This window comes from Diuraphis noxia, unplaced genomic scaffold (assembly GCF_037042655.1).
Source record: "Diuraphis noxia isolate RWA-SAM2 unplaced genomic scaffold, SU_Dnox_SAM2 contig0005, whole genome shotgun sequence".
Taxonomy (NCBI): Eukaryota; Metazoa; Arthropoda; class Insecta; order Hemiptera; family Aphididae; genus Diuraphis; species Diuraphis noxia.
The window spans coordinates 6,259,273-6,286,017 of record NW_028301715.1 but is presented as its reverse complement, the minus strand read 5'-3'; the positions used below and the strand labels follow the sequence as shown (position 1 = coordinate 6,286,017).

The following is a 26,745-nucleotide window of genomic DNA, read 5'->3' as shown; positions in this document are numbered from 1 at the left end:
ATCAACACCTGATGAAGAGGGAAAACCCCCCTATCTGATATAGCTGTGGCACACAGCTCACAATCAAGCATATCGTTACAGAATGCCATCAATTTGATAGTGAAAAACGGGAATCAGGAGTACCAACCATTCTCGTCGAAGCCCTTCAGCCAGCCAACATTCAAAACACGATATCATTTATAATCAATTCTAATTTAATCAACCATCTATAAAATAATTTGTATATTAATATTAAGCAATTACTTTCCAATAGTAGTTCCAATAATAGTTGTAACCAATAATCGTGTCTATCATATATGACATCCTCTTTGGTTAGGTAAGGGGTACAAACCATTAGTCTGGAGATTTCTTCAAAGAAAGATTAAATCGAAAGATTTACGCTGTCTTCCTCTGGTTCTTTTACCCTCTATTTTTCCTTCCGTAATAATAACGATGAACACATTGTCTTTCACAATTAGCTTTTTTTTTTTTTCGTTATTGTGTTCATCACTGTTCTTTCTTCGTTCAGCACTGCACGTGAAAATAAATACTTAAAAAAGCTAATAACCACTTAAAATCCCTTCGTGAGTTGTTTTCGTCTATCCAATTTATATTACCTACGCACTTTTGTTATTTGTATGATAATTAATTTAATTTAAAAATCAATTTGTAATGTTAATTTTTGATTGGCGTATCGCTTTGACTTGGTATAAAAATAGCGTTAGAATAAAAAAAATCATTCAAAAATTCAAAAATAAAAATTAATTATTTTAGTATGTAGGTACAGGGTGTCCTGCGAGGATTTACCCATTGCGATATCTCACGAAATAATGGAGATATCAAAATTCTGGTTTATAATAAGATTCACAGGGATAAGAACTACAATTATTTCATTTTAATGTTTTTGTAAAAAATTTAAAAAACATATTTTTTTATTTAATTATCTCGAAAAAAATTAAAGATGGCCATTTTGTAGTGTTTATTTTTCTGAAAATATTGACATTTCAAAATTGTATTTCCATTAATTTCCTGATTTTTGATATTTTTTCTGGTTTTGATGATTATAAATGTATAGGTAACTATTAGGAACACTGAGAGTATTCGGTTGGCCGTATGAGAATGCTCGCGGTGCGGCGGGTCACATGTTTGATAACATTATGGTGTTCAATAATTCGCAGTTTTTCTCGAAACTATAATAAAATATTATAAATCGGGAAATTAATGGAAATAAAATTTTGAAACTTCAATATTTTCAGAAAAATAAACACTACAAAATGGCTATCTCTGATTTTTTTGGAAATAATTAAATATAAAGGTATATTTTTTTAACTTTTTTACCGAAATATTAAAATAAATTAAAATATGAAACAATCTTAGTTGTTATCCCTGTGAGTTTTATTACCAAACCAGAATTTCGATATCACCATTATTTCGAGAGATATTGCAGTGGGTAAATCCTCACGGGACACCCTGTTTACATTATACCTAACTATACATATTATAGTGAACTAGTGTTACACGCCATGTCACCATATCACAGCTAGCCATTTAAAAAGTTTTTCAGTCTTCTCGACAATCATGACATATATAATACCGTCCGGTTACACTTCTCTCCCCGAAGTTCACCATATTGCACTAGCCAAGTACATTATAGGCACGCTGCACTGCACCGCATTATTATGTAAACACGTGTACCACGTATCATAAATGCATCATATATGATAATATGACACTATTCATTATATGCTGCAGTTTTGTCACATCATGCTATAATATACATTCTATACGCGCGGTTTAATGGAAAAAGGGCAAATGATGGCCGGCGGTCACACTTAATGCGTTTTGTCCATCGTCGCGGATGTTCGGTATTTGCATTAGTCGGAAACTGCGCAGTATCAATCATAATATATTATATTATTATTACCTACCTCTATATAGGTGCGAGATCCGTCGTAATAAATGCACTACTTATTTATCGCCATAAACACGACGACCACCCATGGCACGTATGGGGGGGGGGGAGAACCGGAGAGAATGATTGGATTAATATAAATGGAAACCCAGCGTAAGAGCGACTTAGAGAACATTCCCCCCCCCCCCAAAAAAAAAAAAAAAAACCATGGCTATATAGAATGCAGGAAGACTTATTAAGACTTCCGAACGTGCATGTAAGGAACGAATAAAGAGGGATGGAGACAATGTGTTGTTTCGGCAATGGTCCTTAAAACCCTGTAAAAGCCTAAAAAAAAAAGAAGAATGCGCGCTGTGCATCGCGTCCGCACTGTTGCAGCTGCAGTTGCAGTGGGGGAGTATCGTATATAGTCGTTGTTGGCCACGTTTAAATAATGCGTATAGTGCGGCAGCATCGTTAAACGACTTATACACCCTAAGTCGGTCCATGTTGTATATGTCTCTAAATCTCGTCCGGTCGGGAAAAATCACGTACGATATCGCTTTTCGGGGTATTATTACGACCTCCGGCCGGCAGTCCGATCCGCGTTCAACACCCCGTCGCGAGATGCACTATTCAGGAATTCCCTGCAGTGGTCCGTAATTATTATTATTACCATTATTACTGTTGTAGTTGTTGTTGTTGTTACCATAGGTATATGTGCATGCTTAAAACCACCCGCTGCGACCGGTTATATAACCCACTCGCCAACATATGAACACACACACACACACACACACCACCGTGCGCGCCGCAGGTAGATTTATGTAACCATATACCGGGTATATGCGTGTGCGTAATATAATAATCATATTTACCTCCACGTGAGCCGCGCTGACCGTCGTCGTCGTCGTCCGGATTTAAATGTGTATAATATACCTACTTATAATCTCTCTCGGCCGCACCATCGTCATCGTTCCAACAACGATAATACGGTGACCATTATAATATTATTTATATCGTTTTTCATTGTTACGATTATCGTCGTCGTTATATTCTCATCCGGTCGCGGAAAAAACGTTCAAACTCGCCTCTGTATCGCCCGCCAACACGGATCCATATAAGCCAATATCGTATATGTAGGACAAACATATTTTTCTAGTCAAAATGGTATTTTATAGATACTTTATAATATACTCAAATAATATAAGCTGAAATTCTACGAAAAATTCTACACGCACATTTTTATAAGATCATAATCTATTACAATACCAATAATGCACGGAGTCAATTCAATAGGTACGCAAAAATGTTTTTCGTAAAAAAAAAACCACATCTAGCGCAGACATTTCGAAATAGTTGGTACGCCAAACTATTGTTATAAGAAAATGCCGTCTCATATAAAAAAACCTCCCAATTAATTTCAAAAAAAAAAAAAAAAAAAAAACATTCTACACTGGCTATTGGATATTCCTTACGAATCAACTTCATATAATATTGTGTTACTTATTTCAATATTGTATAACTAACATATAAGCTAAGCTAACACGAATTGTAAACATTTAAGATCATCATCATACTTTATTCTTTACTATATATTTGCAATTTATGCGTAATTATTTTTTTGAACTTCTGGACCCAACAATGGCGTATTTAAGATTTCCTCCTGTAAAGGTGCCCCCCCTCCCTTGTGATATCGGAAAAAAATCATCGTATCAGATCAGAACGGTCAGCAATTCTCCGATCGTTAAATCGTCTTATTACATATTTTATATTTTTAATGGGCGTAAGGTGCTATACTCACAACTGTCGGATAACATGTTTTTACTCATTGATGAAAGCACTGCACACTGCAGAATTCAAACAAAAATTAAAAGAACAAAAAAACGCTCCGAAAGGGAGTTGATACTATACATTATCACCTCGGATCCCGCCCCTCCCCCCGTTTACGTCGGATTTTATTATTATGACTATCGTTGTCGTCGTTATCATTCGGTCGCCGGATTTATGTATATTTTCATTTTTCTTCGTTATAGCGTCGTTAAATCTGTTCAAGCAGCAACCCGGATTTTTTTGAATTTTTTTCACACTTATTCCGGTATTATAATATATATATTATATACGTACGTGTACCCACGAGTTATTTTTTACACGCGTATATATTATTATTATTATTATTCTATTCCAGTGGCGTTTCGAGAGTATTTTATAGCGTTCGCGAAAACACCGGTAGGAGATTATAATACGCGACATTATTATAATTTATAAACGTTATTTGCACCGCCGCCGCCGTGTGTTTTATCTGACGACTGCAAATCGATGATAGATTAGCACGTTTGGCGGAAACTAGTACGTATACCTATATATATATATAATATATATATATATATAATATATATATATATATATTATATTATACATATTATTATACACGTACATAGCAGTTGCTCGGTTGATATTTTATTTGAATTCATTTTTGATTTTTTCATTTTATTTTATGCAAATGAATAAAGAACAGGTTTGGTCGTGTAGGCGATTGAAATAAATCGCGATTCACACAATTGTCGAGTCAAATGGTTGTCGCGTTTCGCGAACCGTCGGACAATGAATGTTTAAATAAATCATCCGTCCGCGACTACGATGTAAACGCTTATAACATATTATTATACTTATACATAATATCTATAGTGCGAATAAAATGCAACTATGTGTGTACACTTTTTAGTGGTATAAAATAATTATATTTATTAATAAAACACTTCGCACGACGTTATTGCAGAAACTTGTGGGTTTTGCATTATAGTATGTGGAAAATGTAAAAATCTGGTCTCGGACTCTGAATTCTATGAGTCGTCCACAAAGGGCAGGACCCGTTTGGACCAATTTTCCTAACATACAACTCGTTTGGACCAATTTTGAAGACCCGTTTGGACTAAAAAATATTAGTTTTATACAACTCGTTTGGACCAGCATTTTCCTTCCCATTTTATAGTGCACTATATGTACTAACCAAAATACTAATACTAACATAGTAAGGTAAAGGTATAGGAACTGGGCTTCGATGTCACCACTGCGCATACGTAGAATATAGTGTTTGCGATAGCAATATATAGGTAACCGCAATTATTGTCAATTAGTATTATCGCACCGGCCGATAGGGCCGTGTCGTAACAGATATCATTTACATTATATTAATTGTATAAACGTATAATGTAACTGCGGGTTTTTGGTCAGCCATCAATTATAAATAATTTTGTTCTCTACACAATCTACAAATTAGTTTACACAGTTTAACGGAACATCTAAGGCGGGCTTTTTAGTAATTATTTAGAAGTAAAATATACGAAGAAAAAATTGGTCCAAACGGGTTCACAAAATCCTGGTCCAAACGAGTTGCATTTTTATTAGTGTCCCAACGTCCCTGGTCCAAACGTGCCTCGACCTCCACAAAATTACCGCGAGTATAGGTCGAATGTTGCCAAATGGCGACCCAACAGAAATTAATTGCGTTTTGACTGCGCACAGAGCTTTAAAAAAAAACTGCAAGGTCATAAAAATAATAGCGACATGCACTCATTTTTTCTCAGGGCTGTGTGTCACAATTCTAAGATATACAATATCCACCACACGCTATATGAAATTAAAACTCTATGTTGTCGTTCAAAAAAGTAAAAAACTTAAAAAATGACGAGGATAAAAAATATTTAAAAGTATAATTTTTTAATAAAAACGTTGGTTTTTTAACAACTTGAAACTATGTAAAAAAATATTTTGAAAAAAATCAATACTTTTTTAAATAATAAGTGTTGTTTGATAAATCAATCACCCTGTAAAGTATATAATATACACTTATAGAAAGAAAAAAATTTCGATTTAGGGATTTACTTTATTGCCTTTGTGACCACCAATGTTTTAAAAATAAGAAAAACCGTCGCGCGTCGTCTTCGTGCACCCCATAGGTTTGTTTGAAATCGGAAATCGGATATCCGAAAATTAAATGATTCAAAACGCAAAAACCATAACGAAATCGCTTTCCGTAATACCTACTACCTACTGCAGCTAGTTGATCTGAGAGCTTTCGGCTGACGTATATTACAGCGTGTTTTTTAGCATGGTTTCCTTGATCGAAAAATTGTTGATAAAAGTAAAAGTAGCTGTAAAACAAGTCGGAAGTCGGTATACCTAACGACAACAAATTAACCGTTACACAATGATGATATGAATTAAATTACGATTTCGTCGTAAAAAATTGATGCAATAACAAAATTTGCTATCACTCGTTTGGTGCTTACGTCGGCTATTTACAATGTCGCATATTTTATTCGTCAAATGATGAGACTTATAATATTGTCGTGATACCGGAAAAACACGGCCACAATATTGTAATAGTCGTGTACCCGGAAAGCCTATACACGACGCCGTGATTGTTATTTTATTATCAAATATTAATATCATATTATTGCCTTACTCAAGATTCATATTAGTTACCTACCTGCAGAAACACACTGACGCACTTACTTACATAATATTATATTATACCAACCAGTAGCTTCTAAAATTATTTTGGCGGACTCGATGGTGTTAAAATAAAACATTTAAATGACGACATATATACTCGTACGCGTATTATTATATGTATACGTTCCATTATTATGTATACACATTATGTACTATAGTTATTCATTATTATTTCACACAACATTAACCCGTAATTAATATTGAAACTGTCAAACAATCCACTTATACGCGATAATTTATCACGACAAAATCTAGAGTGACCATCTTATAATGTACACAAAGAAGAGACAAACAATCCACGGGCTTAACTCTAAAAAATAAATCCAACACTAATCGTCTAACGATTTTTTTTGTTGCATTTTTAAAGATTTTTCACGTGCGGATGCAATACATTGTTTTTAGGCGGTCGTAACTCGAAAAGTTTTGTTCACAAATCAAACATATTATTTTGGTTTCGATGTATGAAACAGTGAAATTAATGTTGTTTTTTCATTTTTCCGTGTATACCTTCGTGGTTTTCTCTATTTTAACGTACCTACACAATATTCCATTGTGATGATGAACACGACGCGCATGCGCGCTTTAAACGGGAAGAAAATTGGGCACGGTTGGAAATCTGTCGGGAAAGCGAAAGGATATAATATGATGGTCACAATCACATCGGATAAAAACGATGAAACGGGCGAAATTAAACCATCACTCGGCATGCAGGCGACTATATATATATATATAATGCCGTGGCCGAGTGAAACACGTGCGAGGTTTGCGAGGTCTCTTGCAGCTCGTGCGTAAACGCAAGTTCGTGTTCGTCTCCGGTCGAAGACTAAAGCGCTATACCCATTCTATATACACCTAGCTTCGTGTGTATATATAGGTATATACGTATAGGATTATTAATATCGCTTTAATATTCAGCGCAGATATATGCGTAATACTATATATACCTATATACAAGTAATAATAGAGACCGCGTTTTCCGCGTGTACCTATATATACATACCCATCATATACAGCAGGCATCTATACCGCTCTTTTGATCTCAAAAATCGACCTCTGGTCACGAACCGCACACGTACATTTGCTCCGGCTGGTGTATACCCGCTATACCCGCTAGTGGTACGTCGTATAAGTATATGGCACGATAATATTAAGCAAAATATGCAATACGCAATACGCGTATGGGTATACTCGCAACTGCGACGACAAAAAGAAAAATTAAACCAAACAAATATATGTCATGATGACGTATAGGTATATAGGTACACTATAAACAATGCGACCACGATATTCATTCTTTAAATCGTATTTTAAATACATATATGCTATTATAGTACTATGTCGTACCTGCCTTTTATACATATTAATATTATTATATATATATATATTTTTTTTTATGAGAATTGAGCCTCTGCAACTATATAGGCCATTGGCAACAATGGGTTTTACGCTAAATTATTTACAAGATATATAATTTGCATATTAAATACTATTGATAAGGTTGGACTTTTAGTAATAAAGGTTATTATTTGTCTTGTGTTGTCTGGATGGAGGGCTTCTGGCGGGATGTTTGAGATGCCTGCTTCCCGTCTATATCCGTTTCGTATGAGAGGCATTCGGTTATGATGATGTGCTTGATTGAGAGAGGAGTACTGCAGCTTCTGTTAATTTATCGGCTGTTTGAAAATGTATATTAAAATAATTACAGGTACCTAAGTAATACATCATACTATGGTATAATAATATTACTATAAAATTTTTATAATTACTTAAAAAATACTTACCTATTATAGCTATATGAGTATACGTATACGTATACGCGATCCAGTTAGCACGATAAGACACTATCATATATTATGATAAGCGTATTGCATTGAACGATCCACTCTGTGCAATGTATAATAAAGACGAACCATAGGGAAAAAAATCTAAAAAAAAATGTAGATACGTTTGAAAAATAATATTATTATTATTTTGTAAGTGTCAAAAAATAAAAATAAATATATTAAAACTACCTAATACTACACCATAATATTGTACTCTCTTAGTAAACAATTCCGATTAATTATTTTCTCGATGCAATTTAGTTCAATAACGATTAAAAAAATGTTTATTGATTTATATTAGACTTATCGAAGAGACGAAGAAAAGTTAATCATCTGTTAAATTTAGAAAAAAAATCAACAAACATCATCGTGACATTAATAGGGACAAGTAAAGATATAATACGTTATAAAATTACAGTTTTATAACATTTTTTTGATATTGTACCTATGTCAGGTCGTCAGGAAAATAAATCTGAAGTTATTAGTTAATAATATACTCGTGATGATGTGTTAAATAGTAATGTACCTAATCCATAGATTTAATGATATTTTGTTTTATTTTTGGTAAGTACCTACTTTACAAATATTCAACTTATTTTAGACATTCTATTTCTTCCGGACTTTCTATTCATTTGTCTGGATTTTTTACACTTGGACCGTATTATTGCTCCAGGATGTTTTCATCGTTCATCGTCTATACGCTCATTATTTCAAAAAATATCGAAGTTTTTGAAAATAACTCTTTCTACGAAATTTGAAGTAAGTACACAATACATGGTAATATAATACGCACTATTATAATAATGCATTATTGTAGTACATGTGCAGTGTTATAAATATTTATTTTTTTTCAAAAATATTGTTTTGTAGCGCCTTCGAAAATTGTGTGAAAAAAAATATGGAATTATGTGTTGATATAACATATACATACTCTCGAGATTATGAACTGTTTACCGTTCAAAAATCGTCACGTATATAATAGGTTTAGAAATAACACTTAATTCTTGTATTGTGCCTACTTTTAGTATTATTAAGTAGCCGTGGCCCTTGGTTATGGTTGGCTTATTGTTATAGGTACCTGCACGTGTTATGTGAAATGAACTTGATTGTAATTTTTGCACCATTCAACTACCTATATTGAAGCGAGAATATAGGGGAGAATCAATGCGTTATATTATAAGTATACAGATAAAATATTATAATATGGACACGTTACACAGCCATCGAATAAGTAGGAATAAATTACATAAAAATTTACATATTTTCAATCAAACAGTCGTATTATATACATTAATTATTGTAAAACACACTCACTATTTTAACCTAACGCCGTCACCTCTGTGCGCGTTTCCGCCGAGTCCAAATAGCGACTCGTCCTACATCCGTCATAATAATTATAGAAAATATCTTACAATAGCCGTATACCTAGTATTATATTATATATATACATAATACGTTTACCGTCTATATACCATTGTATAAGCCCAGGTTAGTGTATTTTCGTCGGTCGAAGGCTAATATATTATTTCGACGGTTATGCAGGAAATGATGTTTACAATATCAGTCGGGAGTCATAAATTACAAATCTTGAATTGTCGAAGGAGGAAATAAATTGAGTTAGGTAGGTTAATGATGTTTACTATTCAGTCACGTATATTTGAGGAGGGTTTACGGCTCTTGTGGTGTATTTAGTTTTTTGCTATCCATTTACCTGCACCGTTGATGATTGTTTTGGTATAACTTTGTTAGGTAAATATTTTATAAATCAGCAAGCATATTATTGATCTCTTCTAATTTACCGAGCGCAGATATATACAAACTGGTAACGGAATAGTTAAATTTTAAACTCCATATAATGTTGTACCACTATCCCGTCGACTACAATAATAAGTACCAAGTTGTCAACATATATACAATAGGTTAAGCATTTTTTAATGATATTTTGTTTCTCATGTATTTCGTGTTAGGTCGTAGGTAAACAGGTAAGTTATACAAAAGCCAATATTATTCATGATAACGGTTTTTTTTTTTTTTTTTAATTACACAGTAAGGATTAGCAATATACACATTTGTATAGGCAGAAATAATGAAAAATAAGTACCTACAATTTATTTCCAAAACCGTTAACAAACATAACAATTTCTTAAATTTTAACTCAATCACAATTACTTTCAATTTAATTGTTTTTTTTTTTTTTTTTTTTTTACGAAATGGATTAGATTTTTTAATCATTCGTTTTTTTGTTATTTCTGTGAATGTTTGCAATACATTTTCAATTTTACAGGCTTGCATTTATTCTCTGTCGTATTCTTCAGGTGTACCAACGAAAAACCTTATGACGAAAAATGCTGATACAAAAATAAATGTTAATTTAATTATGTTCAGTATAGAAATAGGATCGGAAGTGTGCATTTCAAGTACAGCTCCTCGGAATCCAGCACCATTATAAGCTTCTTGTGACATCTTTTTACAGTTGGGTGCAAATAATTGATCTTCAATTGTCGTACAAACGCATTCACAATTCCACACACAAAAACAGCGGTTGGCTTCGATTATGGGAATATGTCTCCAAGCCATTACATTGTTCAATTTATCCAATACCCGCACTATTCAATATACATAATTTAATTGTTTGCATTAATTGTAGTAATTATATAACTATACATATAGATGTCATAAAAAAACATTTTACATGTGCAATTGGTGTTGGACTTGGTAAGTGGCCCGTATAAATTTAGAACATGATTGTATCGATGAAAAGGGGAAATGTATACATCTTGACTTTGAATTTCAGTACAGTTTTTGTTCGTGCTTAATGGAAATTTCAATAACTGAACTTGGAATAATTCGGCCTTCATTCCAATATTATAAATCGCTGCGACTATCTTAGTTTGATCAATTTTAGTTGCATCTGAATATATTTCTACAATTTCTATAAGGGACCTATAATAATTTTAATATAAAATACGTTATTAGCAGTTTTGGGGCAATAATCGTGTAATAATAATGTGCGCACGCCCATCTTATGTAATTATATGTAGGTATGATATTATATTTTGGTCAACATTATTACGATAGAACAAAACGTCTTAATTAAATTAATTAAATTTATGGGTTATGCAATTTACATTGAGAAATGACAGTTTATTATTTTTAATACATCGTTGACCAAAGAATAAAGATACTTTTTGTATTTTAATAATTATATTTGCCTTAGGCTAGGTAATTAAAATATATTTATGATCTGAAAACCGCTAAAATACCTTTTAATTTTTTTAATTTGAAAAATTTGAAGGTCTACTATACTTGTATATAAATTATAGTTTTAATGAAATACCATTTTATACTATATACTCACTAGGAATACCTACAAGTATAAAATATTGGCCTATCAAAAAGACAAAAATATAGGCTAATAATCCTAGTAATTGAAGCCTTTGTGTTAATAAAAAAAAAATAAATAAAAAAAAAAGACAAAATACTATTAATATAATATTTGTGTCATTAAATTTTAATTGACGACTTTATATTATAAGTAAACTTATAACAAATTATTTATGAAAATTAAATTATTATTACAATATGTAATATATAATTATTAATTACTAAAAAAACAATTAAGTGTAAATAAGTTTATAATTTAACTGTTAAAATATTTCCTAAATTATTACCTTGTTGAAAGTACACTGTTATAATTTGTTTCCTTGTGAATAAATAATTCACTAGTATAATCCATTTCATAATGTAAATTTAATGTTTCAGTCCCGTTATTTTTTTGCATTACGTTTGAATTTTGTGGAAATTTAACAAAATTCTCTAGAAAATAACTCCCTGGAATTCCTGACTCGATTGCATCCTAGTATGGTAATCAAAAATAATGAAATTCTCAATTTTGAAAAAGCATTTGAAGTGGGTTTTGAATAAAATAATTGCAGTTATTACTAATCTACTTAAGTATTTATACAATATATTTAAGCAAATATAAAATAAATATAAAGGGTGTGATAATCGTGAAATAATGAAATAATTCGTATACAATTATTAGTGTGTGTGTCTAACCTATCTCAATAAGGAATATTTTTTAAATCTGATTGTAAAATAGTACTATAGTCTATAAGTAATAAGTATTATTATTATAATAATACTTGTTTTTCTATAAATAATATCTCATAATATACCATATCATGTTTCCACAAATGTGATGGTTGGTTGTTTAGGCAACTAGATCTTTTCACTCCACATCTATTGTGTTGTTTGAAGAATGCTTCATATGATACTCCAACTTTATTACATTCGTCACCTTTGGTACTTATATTGTTTGCGTTTAAAATTAAATATTTCTTTGGATCGTCTAGAATATATTATTTTGTTAGTAATAATAATTTTTTTTCAGTTTTCTGACAAACGCATATTTATTATTTACAAAATCACCTATTAAAAATAAAAAAAATAAAACAACCAAGTTCTAGACTCTAGACGGCGTTAATTTCCAGTCAAGTGTCATCAATGGGTGACTTATTAATACAAAATATTCATGTAACTATTATATTATCATATATACTTATTGTGCTATGTTGTACAGATTGTATATTTCAAATTGTAAAATAAAAAAATAAAATAAAAAACAAAATCACCTGTTGACTGTGGATAAAGATGTTCGACTATTGATGGTATTTTTTCTGGTATCAAAAGTCTATCACTGTTTATGTCTAAACTATAGTATTGATCATCACCAAATGTTAAAGCTACATAACTTGCTTGCACATTTGACTCGTAATTTTCATAATTCTTGTTATTGTTACTTAACCTATTTAATAATAATTTTTCATTTACATCAAATACTCAAATACATTTATACTTTAAAAACGATTAAAATTTTTCATACTATATTCCGTACTATAGGTAAATATTAAATAGGTAAAGAAAACCATTGAAATATTATGGAAATTTAATGACTTGTTATGTGATTTAAATTACATTTCAATAAACTTTTAATCTCAAACAAAAGTAGCGGTTATGTATTACCTACTTAACCAATACTCTTTGTACACTATATTGCCATATAATGCTTCTTAAGCAATATTGTTAGTAATGAACTAATGGCTAATGACATAATAAGATAATATTATAATAATTGGGGGTGTTACCGAAATCATCACTTTTCAGTAAATGAAATACAACTTGATGAATTACCAAATTACCTAATTATGCAACAAATTACTATAACTTATAAATGTTTATTTCAGTGATGGGTGTTTATAGATTTAAAAACGTACTTCAACTTAGTTCTAGTATAATTATTCGCGTCCTCCAAAAAGTGTATTATTTTGTTAATTGTTATAATCTACGAGTATTGAAGAAATAGTAAAAAATAATTTTTCATTTTAATTTCAAGCAAATTGTGTGTAGATTGTACTGCAGACCATAAGGACTTTGGAGCGTAATGGGACGTTAAATCTAAACAAGTCGTAGCTGTTGAACCAGTTGGCAGGTTTATAAAATGTACTTGAACGTATGCTTAACTGTGCTTGATGAAAATTTTAACACATAACTATGTATTGATCATTCATATTATATAATAATCACATCACTCACACATTATACATTCATAATATCAGATAATATTATGTTAGGTCGTCAGCGGTGTTTGAAAATGATAACTTACTTGACTTTGGAAATAATTTTCCTGTATAACGGTACAACACCATCCCTTGTATATTTTTCATAAACACTTATTGTAAGCGAATGGTGATATGACGCAGACTCTAACTTGTTCACGTTGTACCTGCAGGGCACAGAAGATGATTAACCGTAACACTGCACATATAGGCATAATCGCGTTATACTGATCTCACCATAGATCGCTGAATTTCAAACAATGGCTGCTTTCGTGGAACCGATACGCTTCGTCGACATTTCCGGACGTATTTGTGGATTCACAGTTTTGGCCACCGCGTATTTGTTTCTTATCAGTACGCGATGACGGTGCAGTATCGTTTGCAATCATTTCGTCGCCCGAGTCAAGATTGTCCATCATTTGACTGATCAGCGTTTCAATGTCGTCGTTTAACGCGTTCGTCCCGTGGACAACGTGCCTGAACCGACTTCGTCCTTGACAGTCGTTCATCTGCCTCTCGATATTCACCGCCATATCACAAGAACAACAAAATCCCTGATACAACCCAAAAGATTGTGATACAGCCATCCCTTAAATTGTTTTCATCGAAATTACTCTTATACTTCACTGTATTGCATCGGGGTGACATCGGCAGCTGCAGCCATTGCATGACAAGTAGACCGTCTTGAGTCTGCGTAGCAGCCAGGATAATGGCTGTTCGACTCCTTGTTGAACACAATTTCCTTCACTTCAGAGTTGACCACCTTGTTATACACACACACACACACACACACACAAAAAAAAAAAAACCTTAAAAATACATACATATACAATCTATGAAAACATTTCAACACCATACTAACCTGTAAGCGTTTAAGTTTGTACGATTCCAGTACTTCGTCTTGTTGAATCACTATTATGTAAGGGTTTATTAGTTTTCTCATTTTGTTTGTTACAGCTTCGTAAACGTGATCGATAATTATCACTTGGTCTTTCGAAAAATATTCCTGTATAAATATTATATAGGTACATATTAATATATTATATACATATATATATAGTATATAGATATATATATACATAGAAATCGGTCCTTAAGCGTCGTAGTGGTATGTATTGTTTCCCATTAGAAGCAAAATTAGGTACGAATCTTTCGTGGAAGGAAGGATAGCAATTATTACATACGTAATTATTAATTATAAAACAATACAAATTAATTATTACTATTAATAAAATACACTACATTTTTTCAATGTTTAATATTTGATAAAATGATGATAACCACAATTTATATTTTTTCATAATAAAATAATAAGGTACTTAAAAACTAGCCATATCACATACGAAACAATATATCTATCTCTTAATTTCAATAAAAAACTTTCAAATTTTGGACAAGTATAGTTAATTAAATCAAAAGTATTTAAAATTAAGTTAAAATATAAACATAACCTTAAGAACACATGGCCTCCATATAGTATACATTTTAAATTTTCGAAGAATTTTTGAAACAATTTTACCTGAGTGTTTTTTTTTAACCATATGGTTACGTAGATTCCTTTGGTTTTAATGTTATTCCGTTTTTGCATACGATTGCGATTGGTACGATTCGGTATTCGATTCGAATAATTTATCTCATCGCGATATACCATGCCAATAGGTGTAATAATTGCTTGAAGTTTAGTTTTCGTATCTTTAAATTCACATTTGTATTGAAATGATATGCTTACGATTAACGTAACAAATAAAATGTACTTAAACATTTTTAAGACTGAAGTTTATATATATTTTTTTAATTTATACAAAATTATGGATTCAGCGCGATATAGGTAAGTCGAAACGATATACAATCGTCATCAGATCATCTTATTGTTTGGATGATGAAATAATTGAAATTTAGGTAGAAAAATCACGTACTATAAAACATAATATATTATGGTAGATGCAGATGGAGAAGTAACAGGTCAAAACTGCAACGCAACCAATATGCCACGGCGAAATGTTTTCATATCGTTAACCTGAAAAATTAACATTTTTTACTCATCACGTTTGTATATTCTACATAAAATATTCTAATACTATAATATTATATGAGTATATTTTTATATTTATTATAGTGTTTTGGACGCAGAACCCGCGTGTATACGGTATACCTATTACCTATAATTCCTATATACAGATATCTAACCTATATATCTACGTCATAACAAAGTACAGGTAAGTAGACTTTGAATTCAAAAGAAACGATTTTGTTTGTTCAGCTTTCATATTAAAATGAATCGAGTTATTATTATAGGTAAGGGTAAAAATATTATCTGAGGTAAGGTACATCAAATAATGTGATTTTATTGATGTTTTGATTTTTAAACGAGTTCCTTATTGGTAATTATGTAAAATATTACGAATTCTAAACCCTCATGATACGACTTAATATTTAATTTAAAAAGCATCGTCGATTAGTATTTAGACCTTTTTTATGATTTGTGTAAGAGAAAATTATCTTATAGACATTTCAGAGAAGAATAAACACTAGGTATATAATATATATGTATACATATACTCTATACTAAAAAGTCCTGTTTTTCATGATTTTATTTTAAAACAAGTTATACATAATATTATGAATCCGAAAAAATTGAACTCGGTATTAAACACCTATACTTATAAATGGTTTTAGGGTGAAAATATGAAGAAAAAAAATGTTTGCTATATAGAGCTAAGTGTAAAATCCTATTATTCTATAGTTCAATATTATATTAATCGATGTTCAGTATAAATTGTCTTTATAATTATATTATCCACATCAATAAAATATAACTGCACTGGTAAGAATCCAGCACGTATAGATTTGATATGATAATATGCAAGTCAAGCACGATAACGATATGCGCGCGGGTACGACGACGTCATCTCACGTTATATTAAGTATAATAATATGTACCTATATAGGTATAGGTCCGTTTCAAACGGATCAAAAACGTTTTTTTTTTTTATATATATTATATTCACGACCGCTGCTATGTGCAGAAGTCGACTTACAAACGATATAATGTCTGACGTCGAAAAAAAGTCGTACATTACATGTTATTATTATTATCCACTATATGGGAGGAAGTCGTGCGCGTTTAGGCGCTGAGACGGCGGCGGCGGGCTGCAGCTATAACCCACGCGCGGTCGTCGAGATCGTCGCCACTGGCACTGCCGCCGCGTGAGCTGGGAATCCGGTAGCCGGTTCGTGTCATTGTTTATGCAAATGCGCGAGACCGCAAGTGGACGACGACGACGACGACGACGACGACACCTCCACCCACCCAGCACCGAGGTCGAGTGGCACCGAGTCACAGCCGACGCCGCCGCCACAGTAGTTTTCTTTGAATCGTATATTATTTTGTATATACGAACCGCATAATATAATAAATAATTCACTCGGCCGTTTTATATATATTATTTTGTGCGACTCCTATATATATATATATATATTATGCAGCGCGCGTGTTTGTGTTCCTTTTTTTCACTTCTTTTTCACTCTTTCCACCGCATTATCATTATTATTATTATTATTATTATTATTATTATTTGTATTTGTATTTATAACTTCGCGACCATTGTTCGCGCGCGCGCCCGAGTCTCCTCTGTATTATACGTTTTTTTTCTCTCTTCATATAATATAATACACAAGCACGCGTTTTCATATTATTGGGTATGATTTTTTTTTTCGCTTCGCTTTACTTTCCGCTTCTCCTCCGCGACGACGTCTCCCTCCCTCCACATATAGCATACCTTGTGTATAATATATTATACGAGCCGCAACATTATCGGCTTCTCTAGTCCTTCCTTCCGAGCGCCCGCGAGGAATTCCCATACATTTATATATACATTATGTGTGTGTGTGTGTGCAGTGCTGCAGCAGCGATACTCATATTATAATATAATATGCAGTCAACTCGCGATATAACGAATTTCAAGGGACCGAGAAAAAAGTTCGTTACATCGAAATTCGTTATATCAAGCGAGAATATACCAGTTGAATTCGTTATAACGAGATTTAAAACAAAAATTCAAAATTTAAATCAATAAAATACAAATACATATATGTATGTACATATTTATTTAATAATTTTATTATTCGTATACATAATAATATGTATAAAATTTATTATAATTTGCGTAGAGCCACTAATCGTCATAAGTCTTATCTTAATTGCGATACTGTACTTGAGTGTAATATCGTATGATAATCATCAGAAAAACTTCGTAATCTATTATGTGGTAATAGCAACATACTTATTTTTATATATATATTATGATATGATATAAATTATTACATTTTTAAAAATTATACATTTTATATACACAAATATAATACAAGATGTTTATTAATTGTTTTCAAAAGATAAAAATGTAACTATTATAAAAAAAATTAAATTTATCTTACACTATTAAGATTAAGTTTATACAGTCCTATTGTTTAAAAACTGAAATTCTTCTTATTTAAGAAAATAAGTATGTACTATAATGAATACATTAAAAAAAATTGCTGAGAATAAAGTAGAAAGTGCATTATATGTTTTTTATTTTATAGAATGTTGATAGGGCCCTAAAAATGTTTTTGCACCCCGGGCTTTTTTATTCCAGTCCGCCACTGGTTATATCGAGATTTTCGTTATATCGCGAGTTGTCTGTAATATTATTATTATTATATTATGTACCCATACAATGACGTGTGTACCTATGGCCGAATACCCATTATACATAGGTATATGACGCGATATTTTATTATTGCGTGTCGTCGTCCCCTCCCCTCCACCCCACAACTAGTAAAGTCCTCTCCTTCGGCTGACGATCGGGCGGTACCGCGGAAAACCATCGCTGCAGCCGATCAGTGGCGGCGTGCACATAATATTATAATAATAATAATAATAATAATAATAATAATATTATTTATATTAATATGTTGCCGCTGTTATATTATTGCTACTATATAATATCATGTCTCTCGTCTGATATTCGCTGTGCCCATACATATAATATTATTATTATTATTATTATTATACGCATTTGGCGGGTATCGCCAATACGGGTACCCACCGCGGTAACGGTAACACTCGCTGCTGCACGACTTCCGTGAAAACACGACGGCTATAATATTATTAAGTGTGCGCTAACTATTATTATTTTACGCGCCGGCTATGACGACGACGACGATAATAATCATAAGAACTATATACCTAATAATCATAGGCGTAATATGGGGGGGGGGCAAGAGGGAGCAACTGCCCCTCCAGATATTTTATTGAGGGGGCAATAGTATCGTTTTGCCCCCCTTTAAAAGTTATAATTTATAATTTAGTTTTCCACACCTAACATTAATAGATATTTGAAGTATTAGACAATTTTAACTATTATTTAATAACATTCCTTAAAATTCCATTCGATTAATAAATCATATTCATATAATGTATTATTTAGAGTCCAACGCTTAATGTAAGTAGTTGTACATTTTTTTCTTTATTATGCGTCCTACTTTTTTTTTTTTTTTAGAGAAAATGCACATCAATATTGCACGTTTCTGAATAAATACACATAATACATAACTACATTAGTTAATAAGGTATATATTTATTATTTTATAAAACAATTGAAATTAAATATTTTAGGGACGTATGTGCGGTATGAATACCAGAGAATTATATACATATATTAGTACTATTATAGCCTATAATAGTATTTACCTAGAGTGAATTGAATTCATAACTTCTCCAGTCAATCTCGGAAATTATTGACACATTATTTATATTTTGTTTTAGTGTCATTCGGATATATTTTTTTTGAAACTCACAAAATATTATTACCTATTTAGTGTTTATATACCTGTGACATGCCAACATTTGTTTATATCCTTTTTATTATGTATAATGGGTATATAAGAAATTTATATTATTGTATTGACTGTTGTAAATATAATTGTTATTCGCCTGCATGATAATAATATTATGCATTTTGCATTTTAAAGACAAAAATCATTATTATAATATATATATATATATACGTAATGTAACATTATAGGTATAGAAATAACGTTTATTTCGACATAAAAAATATCAAGCCCATACATGCTGCAGTGAAAGAGTGTTTATTCCGTCGTAAATCTGCATCTACCTAATTATACCATTATGCATGCCTAATGGTCGCGACGATATATATTATTTTATGCAGCCACTGCTAGGCAACTATAATTGATATATTTATTTTACGGTCAGCTGTTATAATATAGGTACGTTTTTAAAAATATAAATAACACCGTTGCGTACCGTGTTCAATCCTTCGACAGGACCGTAATGACTATAACCTATACACACACGTCAAAAGACGTGTAGAGTAAGAAACCGTCGTACGCAAACGTATAATAATAATAATAATAATATCACGTACAGTATTATAGTTACGACTACTGCAATTATAATAATTAATAAGTACGCGTCGTCGTTCAACAAAATAATATATTATAATATACGATATGGGCAACTTAGGTATCTACCTATATAATATAACGTACACGATGTCCTATACCTATAATATATTACTGCCGCCCTGACAGACGAGCACAAATTATATCGTTGTAAGATATACATATATATATATATACTATATGCCTACGTGTATTATATATAGGTAGGATTTGAGACCGACGACGGTAAAATGCCATCAGTATAATATACGCAATAAGTAATAACAACGTTTTATATATGTATTATATACGTCGTCGCCGTAGTCGTCTGTATTGCCTGTGTATTATAGACTAAAGTACGGTAGTCGTCAAAATGCGCCGCCTTGGCAATTATTATCGTTATTTGTTTCTGGTAATAGTGTGCGATGCGCATACCTCGCCACAGTCGTATTGGGAGCTATTATACCGACGTTATAATGTTATGTACCATAGATACCTACCTACCCGTAATTATTTATTTATGTCGAGTTGAATACACATCGCCGTTTTCTAAAACCACGATGAAAACCGGTAGTAAAATATTGACCCACGCGCATCGAAAATATTTCAAGTGTTATGTAGTAATAATGTGACGACATTTTCGCGTCCCGTATACAGCAGTTATAATAGTCTGTATAATATTACGTTGAGCACAACCCTCTTATTACTACGGTGATAGGGTGTGTCATTAGAATCAACCGGTTGCTTGGGGGTGTGTGATGGCCAAAGCTGCCCGAGGGGATGTACAGCGTATAATATTATTATAATCGTACGAACAGAACGAAACACTATATATCTCGAATACCGATTTCGAACCAGTCATTATACTGAAGCGAAGACGACATAATAATATCTGAACATAAGATAAAATATATTTTATGCAAAGCACGACGGTTAGAAAATACGATAATAATTAATATTACTTACCTACTATTAAAAATCATTAATAGAATGTAAAACGCCATAACAAATGTATTGAAACATCAAAAGTTGAATAATATTTCAAAATGCCATAGATCTATTATGACAGTTCATAATAATTTTGCAGTATATCATCCACAGATGTTACATTTCTTATAATATAATATATGTAATATTATTAACGTAATTGAATATCACCTTCATTCCTACATATCGTCACCTTAACAGCAACAACACGTATCTCATTTTGGGCAAAATGAGATTTATATACCAAAATATTAGAAACCTCCTTGCGCATAAAATTATTAATTATCATGCACGTTATAGAATCATTAGTTTCCCGCCAAAAGTGATTTCAGTGATAGCACGTATCGTAAATTCACCTGTGATAACACGTATTTGACAAATTTTACACGGTGGATGTAGAACGTCCCTTAAAATATCTGCGTTTTATTCAATATTAAACTAATTATATAATATAAGTATTTTTATTATATATATTATGCATTGTATTACAATAATAATTATTAATTTGTTATTGATTATTAACTTATTTAATATTCCTATTCCTAAACTCAGTTACAATTTTGCATATTTTTCATATTATGAAGCATTAATCATTATTACCTATATTGCAATGATTGCATCACAGTGCACATTACATACGTCTTTAATTTTTTTCAAATGCACTATTGCCGTTATAATAATGTATCTCATACCAATAATATAAACTAAACTTATTATTCTAAGCTCTATCAACAGTATTAATACAATTATAAATATTTAATCAAAAAGAAAATAAGAGAAAACTGGTCATTGATTAAATTAGGTATATAAGTTACGGTAAGTGACAATATAAAACTGTATGCATAAGACACATATTTTACGAATTTACGATTTACGATTTACACGATTACACAATATATAATATAGGTAAGTACACAATTATGGTACTTATAAGCAAGGCCGTAACTGAGGGGGGGCCAGGGGTCCGGCCCCCCGAAATTTTTCATAGTAGAAACGTTTTAGCAGCGAAAATAATTAATCAACCATACCTAAATTGTATTAAAGAATAATTGTAAAAATGAAAAATGTTTAGTATTTATATTTAAAAAAATGTTGGACCCCCCGAAATTTTTTTCAGTTACGGCATTGCTTATAAGACGTTTTAATATACTTGCTTAGGTTTCCTAAGTTAGGTATTATAAAGAGTAAATACTTGAAATCACTTTTTTCATCTATAAAATGATTTGCAGTATACACTGTTATGATTTTTGTCTCATTACATATCTAAAATTTCAAATTTCGTACATAATATGATATAAATCTTATGGTTTTATAAATCAGAAATTTATGTGTATAGGTACCTACATACAATATAACTAATATTATGGCGAATGTTTTATAGTTGGCTAGCGTTTAAATTCGTTTTCATATTTTTTTTTTTTCCCCCAGTAATATTATAGTTGTGACGAGAATCGTTTTAGAAACATACAACTACATCTATAATAATATAATAATAAATAGTATTTAACATTAATATGATAACATGACAGTAAACGGTCCGAACAGCCGCGCGCCGGCTGCGGGCAGCGAACCGAATCACTACGTATAGGTACACATATATTTTTTATTGTTTCAAACGTTTAATGTATAATATCTTATATTATTCTTCGAGATTATTATCGTCAGCGTGGCATATATATATATATATCGTGTACGTATTAAGTATAGGTGCATTATATTATTATGATATATAATACCTCGTCTATTACTCACGGAAAACAGTCCAATTTGATTTTGCGGCATTAAAAAATTGAGCTGTCAGACCGTTATTTAATTTCGTAATCCCATATATACATCATATAATATATATATATATATAGGTATATATAATATTATGTGTACGACCGAGCCCTGCGTGGGAATCACCTATACGGCACGAAAATCCTATATGACACGCTTGTCTCGGCGCGGCGGCACAATGTTCTTTTTTTAATATCAATTTTTTTTTTTTTTTATTCATTTCATTTAACTTTTACGAAATATAACAACAACGATACAAGTAATAGTAATAATAAAGGCTTGCCACTCTCTGACATCGAAATCGTCGTAATAACTCCGCGGCGGCGTATACGTATCACATATTATGCTCGCACGCGCATGTGTGTGTGTGTGTGTGTGTGTGTGTGTGTGTGGTACGGCCGTCTTGCCCGACGGGGTTCCGATACAGCAGAGTTACCACCCGCAGCTAACAATTAACCCCGCCCTGTGGAGGAACCGAGGAAAAAAAAAGAAAAGAATTAGTAGCCACCGCGGCGCGACCGGAGCTCCGCCGATCGCGGACGGGCCTCCGAGGCGACGCTATGTAATAATGTTATATATTATATATTGTGCTCACTCTCTTATTTTTACAAATGTGGGTATATTTTATTTATTATTAGTAATTTTTTTTTTTCGCCCCGTCTCCGGCATTCGGTACCTATGCGCCCGCGCGGGAGTGAAAAAATAGCTGTCAATAAAACACGCGGAGGACCTGTTGTGTGTACGCGAGGAAAACGAGTAACTCTTAAGGGCTCGACCGCAATTCCTCAGTCTAGACACATAAATCTAATTAAACATATTATATATTATGTTTTTTGGTACGGCCAAACAGAAAAAAAGGGAAAATAATATCGTGTATAATATTACGTAGGTATATAGCTAGGCGCACCAGAATGCGATAATATTGTACTATATATGTAATAAAGCTGATAGACAACGACGCTCGTTTATTTGGAAATCAGTAAAGGTATTAACAGATAGCCCCCGATCAGACCCTGCAGCAGACGTCCTTTATTTTTCAATTTACAAAAATATCAATCTCGCCACTCTGCGTAAACTGCAATTTCAAAAGTCCAACCCAGAAGGCTGCAGTTACATATTATAAATGCAGGGCATATATTACGCGCATCGCCTCAACTGCAAGGTTCGTTTCACACGCGCCAATGCTCAACGTCGTTTTCTGTTTTTCAAATAAAACTGTTTGTGGCACACATATAGAGGTACGCCAGCTGTGTATTTGAAAATACAAAATTATTGTTATAGCTATATAGTCTTCAGGCCTTTGAGTGGTACGCGCACTGGGTATACATATATAGATGAGATAAAGCAGTCGATAGAAATAATTTCATCTCAGAAGTTTCTAAGTCACCGTTGATAAGTTGTTTGATTTTTTTTTCTGAAATTACACTTACATGGTGTGCTCTGTACCAACCAATCAATCGGTATACACGTCCGCGTCAATACCATATAAGTAAATATCCATTTCTTGTATACGTCTGACGGTTTTTATTCACTATATGCGAGCGACGTCTTTTCGGAAGTCAATGCATTTCACTTAGGTTGTGTGTCACGTCGATGTCGTTAGACATAAAAAAAAACCCAACGAACAGTTCCTGTTTTTCTTGAGGTGTCAACAATACGCGCAACGAGAAAGTGCATTTATGGGGCAAACGATGCGATTCTGATTTCTTTTTCTGAAAGTTCTGTTATGTCAAAATAAATGGGTCCGTACACCTGCACAGTTTGAAAAGGTTTTTGATGTTTAGTTTTTTGCTTTCTATGAATATGCAAAAAAAAAAATTGACTCTTGCGTCAAGTCACTATATTAACAAAACCAATACATCGTAGCATAATAAAGTAAACGTCTTAAATAATTAATAGGTAAGACATACTACTGATCACGAATAAGTGAATATGATTCGATATTCGCAGTGAATTAAATTTCAATTATAACAACTTTTATACACATTGCATTACATAATTAAAAATTTAAACTGTTTAATAATATATAATGTTTGTGATCGATTGACGTGGCTTTTATCAATTATATGTATACAATATACATATTTAATTACTCAAGGTTATAAACATTTAAGTACCTATATATGTCTATGGGCACTAATTGGATTCTTAATAATACACAATAATAACGTAACATATTATTATATTATTATTCAGTTAAAAGTAACAAAATAGGTGTATATGTATAATTATTTTAGAATAATGGATTGTAGCAAAGATGTTATCATCATAATATTTTTTTTTTATATATAAATAGAATCAAGTCCGCGGCTACTGTGACCATTGAACGAACATTATATTTACAAAACATAATATTTTATATCAATTCAACAATGAGTTATTAACTTGTTTTATTTATTTGATTTTTTCCTCTCATTATTTTGCCGTTAGTTAAGTTTTAACTTTAATATTTAAAAGTATGCACTTTTCGAAATTATATTCTTGAACGGATAACCGAAACAAATTTAAACGATGAGAAAAGACGATTTATTCTCCAAGTTTTTTAAATAACTTATAAATAGACATCATAATATAAAATATAGATGTATAAAATATATACCAAATACTGACGATTGCTTGTATAAAAACTTAGTACCTAAATTAAATAGATAAAAATAATAGATTGAGAAATGTATATTATATTAAATTCGTTATGCTCTGCCCGTTTTATATTTAGGCATATATGTATAAATAAAAAAAATTAACTTTTTTTTATAAACAACAAATTCAATATACCTACATTTAAAAATAAATCAATTAAAATACTATTGATTTGTTGCTATAATGCTACTCAAATGCAGTTTGTAAGCGATTAACTTACGTCACACATATTTTATAAAAACAAACAAACTACAACCCCATACATTTTATTAGACATAATATAGTATACTTAAATGGCTATTGGCTATATATATAAAATAATCAGCATCATTTTAAAATGTCATAAATTTTTAGTTTTAAACCACAAAAATACTGAAAAAAAAAATTATTAATAATTTATAAGAATAAGGTACTAATTTTTTGTTCATTACAGTTACCGTAACAATTTATTAAAATAACCCAGTACCTACCAATACCTACTTAGTAAGCTGTTTTATTGATTTACCACGTCTAATCGTGAACGCCAGAGACATATTACAAAATATATAATATTATTTTGTACTTAATCGCATCGTCGCGGTCGTATAGCTGAGATACGTCCGAATATAGAACGCTCTGCAAATAGCCTGTAAAAAAAAATTCATGAAATCAATAAAAACGTTTCAACTATAGTAACAATGTATGTTCAACAATGTTTTTGTGCTGCAAGTCTTATAAATATATCTAATAACAATGATTTTTGTGCGAACTGTGTGTACAATGCGTATACTATCATAATGGTATAATATAATAATGGTGTTTTTATGTTATTTTTATTTCTTGTTTTTTCTTTTCTTTTATAATATTATTGTTATGTTATGTAAAACGAGTTTTAAATCAATTTATTGTATTATTATTACTATGAAACGTTCCTGTAGTGCATCGTACAAAAATCGATAACCGATAAAATGAAATGTAATACAAATTTGCAGACACTGCGACGCATCGATAATAATAATAATAAATATAATAACATTAAACACACCATATCGTTGTATAATAATAATATATCACTATATATACA

At 31.5% G+C, this 26,745-nt stretch overlaps 1 protein-coding gene across 1 annotated transcript; it reads right to left on the bottom strand.

Moving 5' to 3' along the window:
• Positions 1–10,265: 10,265 nt before the first annotated feature.
• LOC149054812 (hapless 2-like) lies at positions 10,266–26,309 on the bottom strand. The gene is made up of 11 exons (XM_089228948.1): positions 26,188–26,309; positions 15,349–15,846; positions 14,692–14,835; positions 14,452–14,592; positions 14,067–14,383; positions 13,877–13,996; positions 12,846–13,018; positions 12,390–12,562; positions 11,883–12,067; positions 10,904–11,154; positions 10,266–10,817 (listed from the first exon to the last, which is right to left on the bottom strand). The coding sequence occupies exons 2-11, from the start codon at positions 15,589–15,591 to the stop codon at positions 10,504–10,506; spliced, it is 2,061 nt and encodes a 686-aa protein (XP_089085074.1). The 5' UTR covers positions 15,592–15,846; positions 26,188–26,309; the 3' UTR covers positions 10,266–10,503.
• Positions 26,310–26,745: the final 436 nt, after the last annotated feature.